Below are 20,760 nucleotides of genomic sequence, written 5' to 3'. Positions count from 1 at the left end.
CTCCCATGCATCCCAGTACTACTGTTTGCTCAGGTGGACACACTGTCTAGTAAATTGTTTGTTGACAAGCACTTAAGACACTAGGGTTTAAAAATGAAGTCATCTCCCACAGAACGCAGCTACCTCTGACAGCTTTTTACCTCTTAACAGTATTTTTGACACATTTGTTTTTGTTGCTGCAATACTCTAGTTAGGAAATGCATGCATAGCATTTCTTGCCATGACATGCAACATTCTTAGATACTTGATATTTTAATTTGAGTCTATGCAAATTGGATCAATTTCCCTCAAGCTATGAAAAAAGCCAAAATATAAGTCTGCTTTATTTATAATACAAATGATTACTGATAGGTAGAAATAGTCTAGTGTTTCTTTCTAATTGATGTATATATTACAAACTACTAATTACTGCAGTTTCGGATGATTTTGTGAGTGGGAAGTTAAGGCTATACATAAAAATGTAGTGGCTATTGAAAAGAAGTTTATTCATTGACATTTTACTACCAGGTACCCATTGGGCATGGTGTTGGTTCATGCAAGGTCAAGCAGCTTGACTTTGCCTGGAAAACTAATGAAAGAGCAGAAGAATAGCTTAAGGAGCAGTGGAGACCGACATAATGCTTTTGCTTAATCTTTAAATCACCGTGTTTCCCGGACAGGCTCTTCGCCATCGTTCTAATCGTCATCAGCATCCTGTGGGTCCCATTGGTACAGGCATCACAGAATGGACAGCTGTTCCACTATATGGCATCATTTTCTAGCTACATCGGGTCTCCCGTCGGTGCCGTCTTCATGCTTGCCATCTTCTGTAAAAGAGTCAATGAACAGGTAAGGGGACATTTGCAAGAACAAGGCAAAAATTAGAACTTCTTCTGGGATGGGAAAAGGCATTCTTTTACTCAGATGCAGTGGCCCACACCTATAGTTCCAGAATCTTATTCAGGAGCTTGTGTCAGGAAGACATCTTGAATTCAGAAGTTCAAGACCAGTCTGGGCAACACAGTGACAATCCATCTCAAAAATAATGCATTCTGTCCAACCTATGTCTATCACTTAAGGGCCATTTCAACTTCAGTTGTGGTAAGCCACAATTTATAATCCTCACAGATATGTATGACTATACAGTGCCCACTCAAATGAAAAGTCTTTACATTTCTCATAAATTACGTACATTCATGGCAAAGTGTTGACTAAAACACATTTTGGAGAGACTTCCAGGGTCTGGTCTTAGCTCTACAATTTTAGTATATCAACCTCAAGTAAATTATGCAAACCTGTAATACAAAATCAACAGTGGTACCTACCTTATTTGAGTGCTACTAAGACATGTAAAATGTTTACAAGAAAAAAATCTACTATATTAGTACTAACTCAAGTAAGTTAAATGCTATTGTTCTATAAATGATTGATTCTTGCAGACCATTACCTTAATCCATGAACTGTTCATGAGTGTTAGTCCTATTAATATAACCATCATTTAAGGAACACCTGGAGAAATGGATGTCTATTTTGCCTGCCATGTCTTACTTAATAAGTAGGGTGTTAGGATTCAGATGTGGTCTCCTGCGGTCTAGAACCCATGATCCTAGTCACCAGTCATGCTAGTTCCCAAGAGCAGAACTGAGCGCAGGTATTTCCAATACCATCGATCTCTGGGAGAAAAGGGAAGCTTTGACTTGTCAAACATACCTATTATCAGCCCTGAAAGTTGTGTAAGTCATAGATCTGCTTATTTGGAGAGATAAGTAGCAAGTGTTTAAACCTGTAGATTGAAAAACAAAAGTGAAGAAAACCTCAGCTTTGGTTAGAGTACACAGCAGAGTTCTGGAGTTTAAAAAAAAAATTAAAATGTGATGTTGAAGTATGGAAATTAAATAATTTAAGTCATTTTGTAATATGTACATCATAATATAAACTATTTGTACCTATAAGTGTATGCAAATATCATTTGTCAATAATGAATGGAATATAAGAGAAAGAAATGCACATTAGAGAGCCTGAGAGATGGTTTAGAAGTTAAGAGCACTTGCTGCTCCTGCAGAGGACCCAGGTTGGTTTCCAGAACCCACACTTGGGCGCTCTTCATGGCCTGTTAACTCCAGGTTCAGGAAATCTAGCACCCTCTTCTGGCCTCTGCAGGTACTTCGTGCATGTGGTACGTCTACAAATAAGCAGGCACACACACATAGACATAAATCAAAACAAACAGGTATTAAAGTGCTCTGGCACCTGAGAAACAAGGACAACAATATCCCACGAGTGCAGACATATCTGAAACTTTCTTTGAAAATCTGTCTTCATGGTTTGCCACTTACTTTTCCTTGATGGAGCAGAAAGCATGGCAACTGTGCTTACTTCAAAGATCTCACGTTTTCTGAGCACTGATTTCATTCTTTTTTTTTTTTCTTTTCAGGGAGCATTCTGGGGGCTAGTGGTTGGAGTTGTGATAGGCCTTATTCGTATGATCACAGAGTTTGCATATGGAACAGGGAGTTGCTTAGCTCCCAGTAACTGTCCAACGATTATCTGTGGAGTGCACTATATGTACTTTGCCATCATTGTGTTTTTTGTGACCGTATTATTAGTCCTGGGAATCTCCTACCTAACAAAACCAATTCCTGATGTTCACGTGAGTAATGAGTGATGACTCCATGCTAATTTAAAAATCGCATTTCCTCCCTTCCTAGCACTGCTGGCTTCTGTACAGGCTCAGGCAATGGAATCAGGGTAACTCTGGAGCTAGAATCCATCTAAACAACAGCTTTGCACCTAGCACATGCAAAACACCAGAGAACGGAGATGTGAGATTAGAGAATGAACTGGGAATTCAAAATCCTCATAATGGAGCTTGGAGGAAGCTCTATACCACTGTTTCAGGATACCAGAATGACAGCATTTGCTGTTGCCTAAGAGACCACAAAATACCCAAGGACAGAAGAGGCACCTGAACTGGGCAGACACAGGGGCAAACCAAATATCATCCACAACATGAATAGAGATAAAATGCACACAGCAACAGGGGCAAGAACATAGGAAATATGATATTCATTTTTGACCAAAAAAATGTTCAGTGTTGGTAAGAAAGTGGGAAATTTTCTACAATCCACACTTGTTGGTGAATGTGTAAATTTTATGATTTGTAAGAGGGTAATTTGTATTTGCTGTTAAAAAATTCTTATACCTATGAATTAATAATTCTACCTTTAGTAGTTTATGTAGAAATATATACACAAAAATAAGAAATATAAGAAGTCTTTCTGCAAATGTTTCTAAGTAAAAAAATAGATGCAATCCAGATTTCTATCAGTAAGAGAATAAATATACAACAAGGAAGCACTAATTTATATTTAAATGTTCATAACATGGTTGAATCAGGAAAAAACAATCAGAATATTATACTATCCTATAATATCATTTAAAAATAAAATAGACTTGTCTTTAAAACAAGAGACACTAATCCTTTAAAAATATGTATACTAATTATTTAATAACAATGTTTCAGTTTATTACTAGCATGTAATAATACAGCTATGTATTTTGTGTTTATCATTCACAATCTTTAATGTAGCACCTATTTGCATATATGCTTGAGGAGTAGCCAGTTCAAGATGTCCATTTTGGGAACTTGAAACATGTAGCAGCTAAAAACAAAACAAAACAAAAAACTTTATCAGTGACATGTTACCAGAATTCATCACTAAACACTTTCGTTAGATAGTGGGCATGGAACAAAAGCACGCAAGAAAACACCTACTCACCAAGGCAAAATGTAAATATGAAGATATATGACAATAGGAATACTCATAGCTTAGTCATAACTTTTAAAGAACTGGTCTCAGGAATGAATGAGATCATCATTTGGATCAAATGTATTGTGAACTTTCAACTTCTGAAGCAGACCGATCAGAATCAAGAGCTGTTTCACAGATAGCCATGAAAACTGCTGCAAACTCACCTACCAAAGCAGTGACGGGTACGCCAGGCAACAGGGGAAGTCTAGAATGAAGCCAGTGCAAGTCAGGGTTAGAATTCAAGGACTCTGAAGAAGGATGTTTTAAAAATCAAGTGGATTAATATAATGAATGATATTTTAAGTGTTTATAGTATATGGTAAGGGAATCTTAGCGATAACATAAAAGCGTTTAAGTTTTATATCAAGAACAAACAAGAAAGCTAAATACTCACAAACTGGTAGAAGAAAATCATGGACCAATTTGCATAAGTTTGACAACATTATCGTTATAAATTAGGCTAACCTTGAATTCATAGAGTCTTCTTGCCTCTCTCTCCCTAGTGCTGGTATTAATCAACACACAGATCAAGCATGAAAATCTGAAATGATAGCAATCAAAATGAAAACAAATTTAGTTTAAAATCACGGTTGGTAGAAGTTTGCATGTGTGTTAAGAAAGGCACGTGGAAAGGTGGAAATCAAGAACAGCTCACAGATACTATCTAAGCATGACGGATCCAGAAACAGAATCATTCAAAATGTTTGGTGTGTTTTGGTGACAGAGTTTGTGGGACACCTTTCCTCTTTAACCTATACAGTCCCGGCACAGTTATGTTTTTAAAACTGTATACTAAACAAGGTATCACTGGATCATGGTAAGTATCTCCCCATCACTAATGAACTTGTGTGTTGTCCCTGGTTAGCTATACCGCCTGTGCTGGAGTCTTTGGAACAACACAGAAAAGCGGATTGACTTAGATGCAGAAGAGGAAAGTCACGAAGAAGTTGGTAGTGCTCTTGAAGAAGGTAAAATATCTGGCTTACATTTGTTCTAATATAAGAACGCTGTGTATGGTTTGGCTGTGTGGGCTTTTATGGGTTATGTTTGCTTTTAATCTCTCTAGATTCAGCTGCTGAGATTTAAATGTGTGTGTATAAAACTAAAACATTTAAAAACATGTTCTCAACATCTAAAGCTACTGATCATTCAATATGAGATTCATTTATTCATTTCCAGTTCATCTACCCATCCATCCATCCATCCATCCATCCATCCATCCATCCAACCATCTATCCATCCATCATGTATCCATGAAAATGAGTGCCAGCTGCCAAAATAATAATTAGTTACAGACTGTCCTGTCTGTAATTACATATTGTGTTCAACAAATCAGTCTCAGTTGCTCACGCCTGAGTATCTGACTCGGTCTCCTCTGCACCCTTATTCCTCACTATTCTTCCCAATACATCTTCTAGTCCAGGCAGGCAAATTCCTTCATAAATCCTGATTAAGACTAACCTAGTCTATTTTTTTTTTTTATCAAGGAACTAGCTTTTAGGTTTGTTTCTCTTGAGCATTATTGTTCTGTCTTATTTTGTGACCTTCTGTCATTTGTTTATCCTTCCATTTATAGTATTTAGAGTCCCTTTATTTGATATGGTTTCTAACTTAGTTTGGATGTTGGGTTGGGAATTTATTTTTAGCCTCTTAATTTCAATCTCTTTTAGAAACAAAGCTCATTGGCTGTTCGCTATTACTCCAAATACTTCTGTTGTGTTTAATAGGTTTGCTTTGTATCAGTTTCATTACCATGTATTTCTGTTTTGTCTTACTTTTATTAAAATTTTTCATAGATTTCTGTTTAGAAGTATGTTTCAAATTTTTCCAATTCTACAATGAAGAACATTGCACACAACTTTTTTTTATTTTATAATTTAATTTTACATATCAGCCACGGATTCCCCTGTCCTCCCTCCTCCCACCTCCTCCACTCTCCCCCCCAACCCACCCCCCATTCCCATCTCCTCCAGGGCAAGGACTCCCCTTGCTCAACCTGGTAGATTCGATCAAGGCAGGTCCAGTCCCCTCCTCCCAGGCTGAGCAAAGTGTCCCTGCATAGGCCCCAGGTTCCAAACAGCCAGCTCATTCACTAAGGACAGGTCCCGGTCCCACTGCCTGGATGCCTCCAAATAGTCCAAGCTAATCAACTGTCTCACTTATCCAGAGGGTCTGATCCAGTTGGGGGCTCCTCAGCTATTGGTTCATAGTTCATGTGTTTCCACTAGTTTGGCTATTTGTCCCTGTGCTTTTTCCAATCATGGTCTCAACAATTCTCAATCATACAATCCCTCCTCTTTCTCGCCGATTGAACTCCTGGAGCTCCACCTGGGGCCTGGCTGTGAATCTCTGCATCTGCTTTCATCAGTCATTGGATGAGAGTTCTAGCACGACAGTTAGGGTGTTTGGCCATCCTATCACCAGAGTAGGTCAGTTTGGGCTTTCTCTCGACCATTGCCAGTAGTCTATTGTGGAGGTATCTTTGTGGATTTCTGTGGACCTCTCTAGAACTCTGCTTCTTCCTATTCTCATGTGGTCTTCATTTATCATGGTCTCTTATTCCTTGTTCTCCCTCTCTGTTCTTGATCCAGCTAGTATTTCCCACTCCCCTAAACTCTCTTTCCCTTGATCCTTGCCCTTCATTACCCCTGCCCCTCACGTCCAGTTTTCTCATGTAGATCTCATCCATTTCTCTGTCATTGGGGGATCTCTGTGTCTATCTCAGGGTCCTGTTTTCTAGGTAGCCTCCCTGAAGTTGTGAGTAGCAGTCTAGTCATCCTTTGTTTTACATCTAGTATCCTCCTATGAGTAAGTATATACCATGTTTGTCCTTCTGAGTCTGGGTTACCTCACTCAGGATGATTTTTTCTACATCCATCCATTTGCCTGCAAACCTCATGATGTCATTGTTTTTCTCTGCTGAGTAGTACTCCATTGTGTATATGTACCACATTTTCTTTATCCATTCTTCAGTTGAAGGGCATCTAGGTTGTTTCCAGGTTCTGGCTATTACAAACAATGCTGCTATGAACATAGCTGAGCAAGTGCCCTTGTGGTATGATTGAGCATTCCTTGAGTATATGCCCAAGAGTGGTATAGCTGGGTCTTGGGGAGATTTGTATGTGACCCACTATACCATTTGAAGATTTGAAGAAGCTTGACTGTTGGATTGAAGGGCGAGTGCCTATATAATTTTGCTGTATTCTCTAAATTCCCATAATTAGGAGTTAAATTTCTTTGCAACAGCATATAATAATTCCTGTTTCCACACAGACTTTCTAACACAAATATAAAACCTTATATGTTTATTAATGACGGAGAACTAGTATTTTGAAATACTTTAATTTAAATACTTCTTTGATGAGTGATTTATATATATATATATATATATATTTAACTTTTTATTGTTTGTGAATTTCACATCATGCACCCCAATCCCGCTTATCTCCCCATCCCTCCATATCCACTCACCACCCCTACCTACAACCTCTCCTCCAAAAGAAAACAAACAAAAGTCTCACTGTGGAAGCTGCAGTATATCACACAGCATACCCTTTTGCCCACACAGCTTTAGATGCAAATGTTCATTGCAATGAGACATTGGACTGGTTTGAGGTCTCGGGCTTCTGCTACACCATCAATGCTGGACCCTCACCAGGACGACTCTTGGATATCTTGTTGTTGCCCTGTGTCATAGAGATGCTGCAGCTTTGGTTCCGCACAGCTGACCCCTTCACCCACTCCAGCAGTTCATGGATAGCACAGATGTTGGGGTGGGCCAAGTCTTAGCCGTACATCTGGCCCTGGGTGCTAGCTGAGTTAGCTAGTCAGCCTGTCTGCTCTCCTGTACCCATGCCACCAGCGCCAGCTTTCCTGCTTTGCTCCAGGCGAGGGGTGTGCCCAGCTCTCCTGCCTATGGCAGCAGCAAAGGGCAGGACCAACTCTCCCATGCCCATAGCACCAGGGCAAGCTCTACTGTGCTGCCCAGGCGAGATGTGGGTCCTGCTTTCCTGAGTGCTACAGCCAGTGTGTGGGGGTTGGTGGGTGAGTGGGGGAGGCAATCTCTCCTGTCCTCAGGTGGCAGAGCAGGTCACTCAGATCAGCATGACTCCCAGCAGCAGCATGGCCCTCTGTTACCAATATGGCTTCAGGTGGCTGCCCAGATCACACTGTATGACCTTTGGTGGTAACTTGGGCCATGGACATCAGTACAGACCCTGGCTGCAGTAGGACCACAGATATGGCCCTTGGTGGCAGCCCAGGCCTGGACATCACCATGGCCCCAGGTGGCAGCACAGGACACTCAGATCAGTTTGGCTCCCCTCAGGCAGTAGCCCAGACCATGGATATTCATGTGGCCCTTGGTGGCAACATGGACCATGGACATCACTGACCCCAGTTGTGGCAGGGCCGTGGACCCAGACATGGCCCTTGGTGGCAGCCTGGCCTCCAGCATCCCCTGGACCCAGGACAGCAGCATGGCTTTACTTGGCAGGGCAGGCTCCTCATATCGGCCTGTTCCTCACCACCATCATATCTCCGGTTCCACCTCTTTCCACAATGCGCAAAACACTCCACTTATCTTTCCCTCCCATCTCTCCATCACATACTCTATCATTTTTATCTCTCTATTATATATTTGTTCACTGTAATGACACCTGCTGCCCTGGCCCATGGGGACGGGGCAGGAGCTTGTGTGTCATCTTCCGGCTGCTGAATGACTTTATGAACCATCTGTCATTGTTCTTTTCATGGTTTCTTCATCTTTTTAGCATGTTTACATGAGGTTATTGATAGTCCTTTTATCTGTTTTTAAAAACTCATTGATATTATTATTGTTACATATATACATATATGTATGTGTATTTGTAACTAGAGTTTTCCTGCCTGGCCCACAGTCAGGACAAATCTCTGTCACCCGCCAGTCTCACAGCCGCTCAGACCCAACCAAGTAAATACAGAGACTTATATTGTTTAAACTGTTTGGCCTAATGGCTCAGGCTTCTAGCTATCTAGTTCTTACATCTTAATCCATTTCTATAAATCTATACCTTGCCACATGGCTTGTGGCTTACCAGCATCTTCACATGCTGCTTGTCATGGCGGCGGCTGGCAGTGTCTCCCTCCACCTTCCTGTTCTCTCAATTCTCCTCTCTGTTAGTCCCACCTATACTTCCTGCCTGGCCACTGGCCAATCAGTGTTTTATTTATTGACTGATCAGAGCAATTTGACATACAGACCATCCCACAGCATGTATTCATATATATATATATATATATATATATATATATATATATATATATATGCCTGTAGTTCTTTGTCAAGGGGTGGGAGCCCTCAAAATGTTCCCCCTCCCATGTTCACATATCCGTTGATATGGTCATTGTTCCAGTCTTGTTTAAGAAGCCATTTCTAAGAGAGACTGTTTCATGGTAGATTTCTTGGTACTCTGGCTCTCATAGTCCTTCCTACCTCCTTCATGATGCTCCTGGAGCCACAGATGCAGGAGCCGTGATGTAGATGTATCCACTGTGGCTAAGGTCTTCACAACCTATCAATCTCTGCATTGAGTCCAGTTGTGGTTTTCTATGGCAGTCTCCATTTGCAGCCTCCACTTGATGAGGGGTGGCAGCTACACTCGTCTGTGGCTATCAAGATGAGATTTAGCATATAGTAAGAAATAATGTTGGTCTAGCAAAGGGGTGGAAGTAAGTTCTTTCCTAAGGTCTGATGCTCTCACTCTCACTGGGAGGTTTACACTTCTAGCCATGATCTCCTTCCTGTTGGTGGACCTTAAGTCCAATTAGCTATCACCTTGAGAATGGGAGGTTCATGGATGGGTACAAGGGAGGCCAGTTGGAGCTGGAGGGAGGAAAAGGAAAAAAAAGTGATATAACTCTATTTCAATGAAAACATTTTAAAAAAGAAAGAATCCAATATACAGTAACTGTAAAAATGCTCAAAATTTCTCTCTTAAATAAACACGTTATAGTATTGAGATAAAAAAAATTATTGTGATATGTCAATGCCACTACCACTCATTTCATTTTACTTTGCTTATTAGATTCTTACCATGCAGGATTTTCTATTTTATATAGTCAAATTTAACCATATTTTTTCCATAGATTTCCATGGTACTTGTAAGTGGTGACATGGCCAGTCATTTGTACAGCGCCAACAATGATTTCAATTTCCTGTCTTTAGTGATAATGCATCCATGCGTTTCCTGTTTTAGATGATTCTGAGCAATCCCGTGGATGTCTCAAGAGGGCATGCGGCTTATTCTGTGGTTTGCAGAATACAGGGCCTAAGCTAACCAAAGAGGAGGAAGAAGCCCTAAGGGAAAAATTTACTGACACTTCTGAGAAGCCCTTTTGGAGAAATGTGGTGAATATCAATGCCATCCTCCTCCTGGCTGTGACTGTCTTTGTCCATGCCTATTTTGCCTGAACTCTGAATGAATTGAAGAGTAACTGTTGAACTTCCTTTTATAAACGTTTGCTCTGTGACAAACTTAGATGACCAATTGGAAATGTTAAATAATAGATTGCTATGCAAATTTCTTGTTTTTAGCATTTAGCCTTTGTGTCAATGAGGTAAAAATTATTTTTCCCCTCTCTATTTAGATATAACTTGAAGTGAAAATTGTATATATTTAAGGTATACATGGTGATTCGAAATGTACACACACTTTGAAATAATTACCATGATCAGACTAATACATCTATCACTCCATTTGGTCATTTGTATGTTTGTGGTGATAATGCTTAAGAGCTGTTCATTTAGTAAGTTTCAGCTACACAGACTATTTTTATGTATGGCCACAATTCCAAGAATTCTTTTTTTTTGTATATGAAAGTTTATTCCCTTTGATCATATCTCCTTCTTTCAAAAGTTACAACTTATAAAAACTTGGACCATCAATATTTGTGGTGGTTTGAATGAGACTGGCCCTTACAGGCTCATATATTTAGGTATATAGTCACCAGGGAGTAGAATTGTTTGAGAAGGATTAGAAGGATTAGGAGGTGTGGCCTTGTTGGAGAAAATGTGTCACTGGGGGCAGGCTTTGAGGTTTCAATAGTCTATGCCAGGCCCAATGTCTTGCTCTCTGCCTGCTGCCTGCTTATCAGGCAGATATAGAGCTCTTGGCTACTGTTCCACTCTATGCCTGTCTGCTTCCCATCATAATGAGCATATACTAACTCTCCAAAACTGTAAGCAAACCACCAGTGAAATGCTTTCTTTTATGAGTTGCCTTGGATATGGTGTCTCTCTACAGCAGTAGAACAGTAACCAAGACAGTATTCATTGGATGTTATGTAAAATGACAATGAGTCAGCGTCATGTGGCTGCATAAACAAATGTGCTTTCTACTGTGCACACGATTCAAGACAGTTTCTCCTCACCAATTGTTTCTGAGGAGTGAGCTTCCTTATGCTTTATATCTGTAACTTACAAATATTTGTTATACATTTGTATATTTGCCTTGTGTATATACCACCTCCCCAAAAAAAGAATTTGAGTATGATAACAATGAACTAAAACTCTCATTTTGTCTTTAATAGAAATCTCTACCCTCATCTATACACACATACGCCTTTTCCTAGGGAGATTATGTGGCTCATTTATATTCACACAATCTGATCGTGGGTAGTGCTTGTTCATAAATCAACGTTTCCAAAGTTCCACGTAGGTACCTTTGTACAAAACCTCATGGTTATCCTTAATTACACAGGTTCTGATATTTAACTCTAACCAGGACAATAGACTGAATTATGCATATTGTGCTCTGATAAAGAAAGTCTGTAAAATGTGAAATTAGCATGTGATTGGCCTGTACTAGGACTTGATATTTTTCTTCAAGAGAGAGAGAAAACATTTTTTTCATTCTTTTATTCCTATAATTTTCTTCCTGGATGAAATCTACTTAGTAATACTATAGCACCCTTGATGTGAAACCATTAAGAAAGAATTGTTTTTAAATGCATTATATATTATATATATAAATTTATTATACATAATATATATATTATATAAATAATTTTTCTACACATATATATGTATACACACACAAATACTTTAAAAAGAGTATTTTTAAACCAAAAATATTGAGTAAACTGTGAAGTTTTTTTTCTTTAAGCTCATTACTGGGTTGCTGACTCAGGATCTCCCTAGAGCTTCCTGGTGGCCCTTTCAGCCTTTCCTTCTAGCCCATATCCAGTCATTTGTGATTCCATAGAACTTTACTCTGCCAGGGACCAATAGCTGACACACTAAGCTGGGACTCAGGTAGGAGACATGTATCCTCCTTTGTGTCCTCCATTATGGCCTTTCCAGACTTCCCCTTAGTATTATTGTACCCTGCCCACAGGATACTCTTCTTCCAACCCAACTCCATCCTCTTGGGACTTGGCCTCTTGGTGTGAACCTAGGGTCCCTTCAGCTCTTCCTGACTTCCCTTTTAACCCTTTCCTTCTAGCCCACTCCCATTCCATCATGACTCTCTGCCAACTTGCAGAACAGATCTGCCAAGGACCACAGGGCCACCACACTAGGTTTGGACTCAGGGACCCCACAGCTGTAATACTTGGCTAGGACCCAGAGTGGGAAACAGTAATCAAAGAACAGAACATCATCCACTAAAGAAGACCTGTAAGAATATCACCTTACTTTTCAGTGGCAATTCTGAAAGCTAGAAGGACCTAGACAGATGTTATATATGTTGTAAGTGACTACAGATGCCACCCCAGACTACGATACCTAGCAAAACTATCAATCACAATTGATAGAGAAAGAAAAACATTTCATGATAAAATAAATTTAATAAATTTCTGTCCTCCAAACCAGCTCTATAGAAGACACTAGAAAGAAAACTTCAAACTGAAGAGCATGTTAACCATATCCAAAAGGACACAAGGAATACATCATCTGCAACAGTTAGTCAAAGAGGCAGAAATCTATACCACCACAGCAAAATAATAGGGATTAATCAAAACTGTTCACTATTAATTCTCAATATTAATGACCTCAATTCCCCAGTAAAAGGACATAAACTAACAGATTAAATTAGAAAATAAGATCTATCTTTCTTCAGTGTCCAAGAAACATACCTGTGACCAAGAACAGGCATCACCTAAGGTAAAAGGACAGAAAATATTACAAACAAATGGAGCCAAGATCAAACTAATCATAAGAGATAGGGAAGGGCACTCCATAGTTATTAAAGGAAAACCCCACTAAGATGCTGCAAGCTGTAGGAAAATGTAGTGGAATTCAGAAAATGCTTTCAACAAAGTCTAGTATCCAAGTATGATAAAATTTCTTAAGAGACTAGGGATACAAGGGACATTCCTCAACGTAATAAAGACAATACACACTGACCCCAAAGCTAACATCAATCTAAATGAAGAGAATCTCAAAGCATTTCCACTAAAAGTAGGAATAAGACAAGGTTGTCCTCTCTCTGTACCTAGTCAATATAGTACTCGAAGTCTTAGCTAGAGCAATAAAACAACTGAAGAAATCAAGGAAATAGGAAAGGAAATCAAAGTATTCTTATTTTCAGGTGGTAGTGTTTTATGCATAAAGGACCTTAAAGACTCCATCAGGAAAATCCTACAACTTATAAACACAATCAGGAAAGTAACAAGATTCAAAATTAATACACAAAACTCAGTAGCTTACCTACATACAAATGACAAAATACTGGGAAAGAAATTGGGGAAACTACTTCTCTCAAAAGCCTCAAAAATATAAAGTATCTCAGAAAAAAATTATAGACAGATTATAAATTCATCTATGCCACCAAGGTTAAACAAATGAGAGGTCAACAACTCAAACAGACCCATAAAAAGAAAATTAAAACAGTAATAAAAAGTCTTACAACTATAAAAAGTACAGACCCAGATAGATTCATAGCAGAATTCTAGCAAACTTCCAAAGAAGATCTGCATCCAAAACTAAGTTATTCAGAAAACTAACACAGAAGAAGTTCTTCCAAATGCCTACAAAGCCAGCATTACTCTAATATCAAAACCAGGTAAAGACAGAAAAAAAAAGAAAGAAAGAAAGAGAGAGAGAGAAAGAAAGAAAGAAAGAAAGAAAGAGAGAGAGAGAGAAAGAGAGAGAGAGAGAGAAAGAAAGAAAGAAAGAAAGAAAGAAAGAAAGAAAGAAAGAAAGAAAGAAAGAAAAAGTTACAAGCCAACATTCCCGATGAACACAGATGTAAAAATTCTTTAAATACTTGCAAGCCAAATGTGGGCATATATCAAAAGAAATCACAATCAAGTTGGCTTTATCCTGGAGAGGCAGGGGTCCTTCAAAATAGGTAAACAAATAAATATAGTAGATTAAACAAATACACTTTAAAGACAAAAGTCACATCATCATCTCAGACACACACACAAAAAGGCTTCTGACAAAATCCAACATGACTTCATGATACCACTCCTAGAGAGAAAAGGACTATAAGGGACAAAACCTCAGCATTAATAAGGGCTATATACAGCAAAGCCACAGAACATCATCCTAAATGGAGAAAAACTTGAAGCAATCCAATATAAATCAGGATCCTCACTTTTTAAAAATATAGCACGGAGCTGGGCGGTGGGGGCACATGCCTTTAATCCCAGCACTCGGGAGGCAGAGGCAAGTGGATCTCTGTGAGTTCGAGGCCAGCCTGGGCTACAGAGTGAGTTCCAGGACAAGCTCCAAAGCTACACAGAGAAACCATGTCTCAAAAAACAAAAACAAAAACAAAAAAACAAAACAAAAATATAACACTGGAAGCACTAACTAGAGTTATAAGACAAGAGAAGGAAAATAAAGTGATATAAATAGCAAATGAAGTCAAGCTTCTTCTATTTGCAGATGATACAAAAGATATCCCAAAAATTCCACTAGAAAACTTCTAGAAATGAACACAACAAAGCCACCTTACAAAAATTTATGGCATTTTTGGATACAAACAAGAAGTATGCTTGAGAAAGAGATCATGGGAAAACCCCCATTCAATAAAGCCTCAAAAAGATAACAAAGATAATATAATTAAGGAATAAACTTAACCAAGGAGATGCTGAGAAAGAGATCATGGAAAAACCCCCATTCAATAAAGCCTCAAAAAGATAACAAAGATAATATAATTAAGGAATAAACTTAACCAAGGAGATGAAAAACCACTATGATGAAAACTTTAAATCTCTGAAGGAAGAGATTGAGGAAGGCTCTACAAGATGTAAAGTCTACCCTCATCATACTCATAGATTGACAGAGTTAAATTTGAGAAAATGAACTTTATATCAAAAATAAATTTACAGATTCAATGCAATTCCAATCAAAATCCCCATTACATTCTTCAGAGAAACAGAAAAAAAAACATCCTAAAACTTATATCAAATCACAAGAGACCCCAGAGAGCCAAAGCAATCCTGAGCAAAAGAAAAAATGCTGGAGGGATTATACTGGATTTCAGGGTATCTTACAGAGATATAGTAATAAAAACAGCCTGGTACTGTCACAAAGACAGACATGGAGACCAGTGGAACAAAGTATAAGAGCCAGTCTTCAATGTGTATAATTACAAACACCTGAGCCATTTGACAACTATACCAAAAACCCTCCTTGGAGAAAAGGCATCTTCAACCAATAGCGCTAGGAAAACCGATGTCCATGTATAGAAATGAAATTAATCCTGTATCCATTACCCTGCACAAAAATCAACTAAAATGTATCAAATATATTATTGTAGAACCCAAAATGCTAAAACCACTGGAGGAAAATATAGACATTAGACTACAAGTTATAGATGTAGGAAAGGATTCTCTGAGTAAGACTGAATTTACATGGGAATTCAGGTCAATTGATAGGTGGGACCTCATATAACTAAAAAACTGTGCAGAAAAGAAAACACTCAGTAAAATGAAGATCAAGCCCATGGAGTGGGAGGGAAGTTTCGGCAGCTATACAACTGATATAGGACTAATACCCAGAGAGTTCATAGCCTTGACCTAGATCTAATCATTCTATCTTCTTTAGTGTTAGCAGTAAAATGTGTTATCTCCCAGCTTCTTATCTTCATGCTCATTCTGCCAAGCCTGCATCCTGCCAGGTGTCCACACCATGTGCACTTTTACCCTCTGCAAGCACAAGCAAACAAGAACAACAACAACAACAAAGACCTCTTCCTTCTATAAGGTGCCTTGGTCGTAGTATTTCATCATAGCAACAGAAATGTTTGAGCTGAGAGTGGGCTGTTCCTGTAAATAAACTGATCATGTTATTTGGGGAAGAATATAGAGGATGTTGGGATTTTGGACTAGAAAAGCAGTTGGATGTTCTCAGTAGAGCTTACTAGCCCATCCTAGCAGAAGTCTGGAAGACGGCAGTGTTAAGAGTAAAGAGGAGTCAAAAGGCCCAACCGAAAAGATTTCAGAAGGAAGCAAACCCTTTAACAGAAACCGGGCTAAAGGCTATTCCTGCGATATTTTGTCAAAAAACAATCCAGCCCCATCTGCCCTTGTCCTAAGAATTTTGCCTGAGGCTAAATTAAGAAGTTAAAGATTCTTTTTTTTTTTTTTCTGGACAGATAATATTTCAAGACAATATATCTTGAGTCTGTGTTATGGTTTCTACTTAGAATATGCATGCAAATAGATAATGAAAAAGAGCAAGTAGGGCAGAAAGAAATACAAGATGTACATTTTGGAGAGAAAAAGAGAACTAGGTATCTTAATGTTACAGTCAAACAGTGCTGAAAGAGAGGCTGTAATCGCTAAGCAGATTAATAACATTAAGGAGAGGACTGCTCAACATAGGAACAAAGAGAAACAATAAGAAAGATGCCCAACGGGCAGGATCCCACCCGGATAGGCTTCCAAATAGTGAAGAGAGCCTAAGGGGTCTTCCTCTTCTACAAAAGAGAAATAGACAAAAGCTACTAGAAATATTATTCAAGGAGACCAGGGTGTAGGGTAAAAAGAGGCAGTGAAAAAACAAACAAACAAACAAAACCCTGACCCTGAGACCAGAGCCAAAGAAACACACTCTGCCCCTAACTAATCCAGGAATTGAAAACCAACCAATCCTGAACATGAAATGTAACTTATCTCTGAACTTGTCCCAAGCTCAGGAATTGAAATCCTACCAATCCCCAGCCTGAAAATCTCCACCTTGGAAAGTTCTGCCACTTAGAAATCGTATATAAGCCCTGTACCAGTTCAGTTTGGGGCTGCCCCTTTCCACCTTGACAGAGGCAGCAGCCACTCTCTTAAATTCCTCCCTTCTAATAAATCTCTTCAGTGATGTTTGTGGTAAAGACCTTCTTTTGCCAGAGCAGAACAGAGATATAACAACTTTCACCAGGGCAGAGCAGAACTGCTGCATTTCTGAGGGGAAACACCCTTAGCTGAGCTGAATTGTAACAACTTTCCCCGGAGCACAGCAGTACTGTAACAGTTTGGCTGGGGAAACTTTCTCTTGCTGGAGCAAAGTGTTACACTCTGGGGATACTGAGCAGAGCTGTAACATTTCCCTGGGGCACCGCAGAGCAGATCTGTGTCAGCCTCACTGGGGAAATCCTCCCCTGCTGGAGCAGGTTTGTTACACTTGCATTAGGGAAACCTTTCCTGGAGCAAGGTCTGTGACACTCTGCTAGGGAAACCACCCCCACTCCCACCCTACCCCCCAGAACAGAGCTATAGGTACTCCTTGGCTTCCAACTGCCAGAATACCTTTCCCTTTAGAGCTGTAGGTAATTCTGGGCTTCTGACTGCCAGGATACCTTTCCCTTCAGAGCTGTAGGTAATCCTGGGCTTCTGACTGCCAGGATACCATTCCCTTCAGAGCTGTAGGTAATCCTGGGTTTCTGACTGCCAGGATACCATTCCCTTCAGAGCTGTAGGTAATCCTGGGTTTCTGACTGCCAGGATACCTTCCCCTTCAGAGCTGTAGGTAATCCTGGATTTCTGACTGCCAGGATACCATTCCCTTCAGAGCTGTAGGTAATCCTGGGCTTCTAACTGCCAGGATACCTTCCCCTTTAGAGCTGTAACACTTGCAGGTATTCCTTGGCTTCCAACTACCAGGATACTGTAGCTTGAGTTTTCCTGCCTGACCCACAGTCAGGACAAATCTCTGTCACCCGCCAGTCCCACAGCCTCTCAGATCCGACCAAGTAAACACAGAGACTTATATTGCTTTCAAACTGTATGGCCGTGGCAGGATTCTTGCTAACTGTTCTTATAGCTTAAATTAATCTATTTCTATAAATCTATACCTTGCCACGTGGCTCGTGGCTTACCGGCATCTTCATATGCTGGTTGTCATGGTGGCGGCTGGCAGTGTCTCTCTGACTCAGCCTTCCACTTCCCAGCTTTATTCTCCTCCTTGTCCCGCCTATACTTCCTGCCTAGCCAATGGCCAAACAGTGTTTTATTTATTGACTAATCAGCAACACATTTGCCATACAGAACATCCCACAGCAGGATACCTTTCCCTTCACAGGGTGCATCCTAAAACGGCTACTGAACTTGGTGATGTCATCCATGTGTTACTGGCTTTAGCATCATGAAGGTGCACAAATGAAGAGGTTGTGTAGTCATCTACTGAATTTTCCAAGAGCCTCTAAGAGCAGACACCATGGAGCAGGGAAATTCCCATGTGAAGGCTGTGAGAGAGCAAGAGGCTATGAAAAGCTGCTGCAGGCCACAGGAAAATGTAATGGAATCCAGCTATTACCACAAAAGCGATGACTTGGAAAGGTCAAGGACTTTTCTGAAGGTCAAGCCATGGCTTAAGAAGTCTTGGTGATATTTTAGCATATCTTGGTGAGAGTTGTTACATCTCTGTTCTGCTCTGGCAAAAAGAAGGTCTTTGCTACAAACTTCCCTGAAGAGATTTATTGGAAGGGAGGAATTTAGGAGAGTGGCTGCTGGGGGGGAGCAGAGAGAAAACACAAAGAGAGTGGGGGCTTTTTAAAGTGGGGGTTGCATAACCACACAGCTCCTGCTGATGATGTAAGACGCAAGATGCCAGACCCCGAGCTGCGCATGTACAGAATCCTAACAAACACCCTTATGGAAACAACACCCGTCTCCTAGGACAGGCTTTATTTCTTGTGCAATTTAAACTGAGATCTTCCTTTCTTATACATCCTTACTAACATTGTAGACTCCTAACTTTTTACCTAACCACTTCTAGGAATGTAGATTGAGCACATAAATTCCCTTTCTGATATACTAACCGATGATTAGCTCTCAGTTGACCTCCCCCTTTAACCACTCCCTTTTTGGGTTGTAAAAGAAAGCCTGACAGTCACTGCCTGAGGAAAACTCTTACCTGCCTTTTTGACCCTGTAGGAATTCAAGCCTGGTGACCTGCCTGGAGCGGGAGGATTGCTATTGCTTGGGTTTATAACTGAATTCCTGAGAGACTTTGGGAGAACTTAGAGCAGGATTTTGACTAGAGAACTTGAGGATGAGATGGAAGATGAAGAAGAGCCAGGTGGGGAGGTACTAGATAGGTAAGAACGAGATGAGAAGAACCTAGATGAGGCAGAATTAAGATGAGAGAATTAAGATAGAACTTAGAGGGGACAGCAGATAAGGTAGAGAGAAATCGGGCAAGAAAGGAGCTAGGCATGAGAACAGAACTGAAGCTGTGTAGACAGGATTTTATCCCAGAGGAATAAAGTAGATGGACAAAGAGCTCGGTGTACTTAGATTCATTTCCCAAAAATAATTCTCGCTGTTCGTAGCTTCTCTTCTGGGCCCCTGGGAAGAATATTCTTTAAGGATGGTACTTAATAATATTCAAGAAAAAGCCATTGTGTGAAGCTGTGAACGTGAAGCCAAGTTGCAATGGAGACCACAGGATGCTGGAGATGCCAGAGCCATGGGACATCTGGCAAGGAGAGCTGAGAGTGGAACCAGCCCCACACTGAGATCTATGCTGCAGGCAACTGTGAACAAAAATTCCCGAAAGAAGATGTGTCTGGCTGTGAACATGAAACTCCTGCAAGAAGCTTCTACATCAGCAGAGGTTGATGGACAGGTTGGAATCTCAGCACTGTGGAGAGATTGGAAATTTGTAGGTTCAGAAGCTAATTACTTTATTTTGAGCTAGTGTTAGCCTTCTGAATCAGCCAGTCCTTGCCCCACTCTGTATGGGACCTGACACCTTGTGATAATAAATAAAAATCTCATAGACAATACCAACCTAAAACTAACACCTCGTGATACTAAGTAAAAACCTCTTAGAAGCTATCAACTTAGCAGAACACTAGCTTCCACCAATCCAAGACCTAAGAATGTCATGAGTTAGCATCTCGGGTCTATAAAATAGCTCCCCCATCTCGATGTGTATGGTGAGCCTGTCAGGTTCAAAGGAAACTCCACCCACCCACCCACAGATGGTTTCCTCTACCAAAGGAGCCATTCCTCATCACGACCAGAGGGCTGTCTGTGGTGCCTATTACCATAGCAAAGCTTATTCTGGCCTCTGTGATCACTCAGTACCTGTGGCTCTTCTCAGCTTCTCTCACCCTGCCCCCTACCCTAGACTTCTCCAGCTCGTGGACTTCCCTTCCCCCAGCTTCCCATTCCCGCATAGCCCTGCCATTTCAGCCATGCACCCTCATTTCGTCTCCCCCTCTTGGCTCCTCTCTTTTGCCTCTCTCTTGGTTTGATCTTCTCTTCTGCTCTCCTCCCCATCTCTCATGGCCAAGTCCAGTCTGCTGGTCATGTTCAATCTACTACTTCCTCTATATTCTGGACCCTTCCAGATGCCTCTGGCTGTTCTCTCCTTCCTATCTACAATAAAAAACCTTTTCCTCAACCACAGCTTGGATCAACCACATCACCACTTTATACATCCAGTTGCCGAATTCTTTGTGTGGGGCATCCTCTTCTCCTAACCAAACCAAGCTGCTGGTTTGGGTCTCCTAAGGTATGTATGGATCAGTTGGTTCGG

General features: G+C 40.4%; 1 protein-coding gene across 1 annotated transcript in view; it reads left to right on the top strand.

Annotated features, from left to right (window-relative positions):
* LOC131926416 (solute carrier family 5 member 4-like) overlaps positions 1-11,286 on the top strand; it is a 63,597-nt gene extending 52,311 nt beyond the window's left edge. The window contains exons 12-15 of the mRNA XM_059281817.1: positions 660-828; positions 2,414-2,629; positions 4,657-4,759; positions 10,028-11,286. Of these exons, the coding sequence (XP_059137800.1) occupies positions 660-828; positions 2,414-2,629; positions 4,657-4,759; positions 10,028-10,242 (703 nt within the window). The 3' untranslated portion in view covers positions 10,243-11,286. The remainder of the gene's footprint in view (positions 1-659; positions 829-2,413; positions 2,630-4,656; positions 4,760-10,027) is intronic.
* Positions 11,287-20,760: the final 9,474 nt, after the last annotated feature.

Source organism: Peromyscus eremicus, chromosome 16_21, assembly GCF_949786415.1.
Source record: "Peromyscus eremicus chromosome 16_21, PerEre_H2_v1, whole genome shotgun sequence".
Classification (NCBI taxonomy): Eukaryota; Metazoa; Chordata; class Mammalia; order Rodentia; family Cricetidae; genus Peromyscus; species Peromyscus eremicus.
Note: the sequence above shows the minus strand (reverse complement) of the source record. Positions and strands in the feature narration are given on the sequence as shown.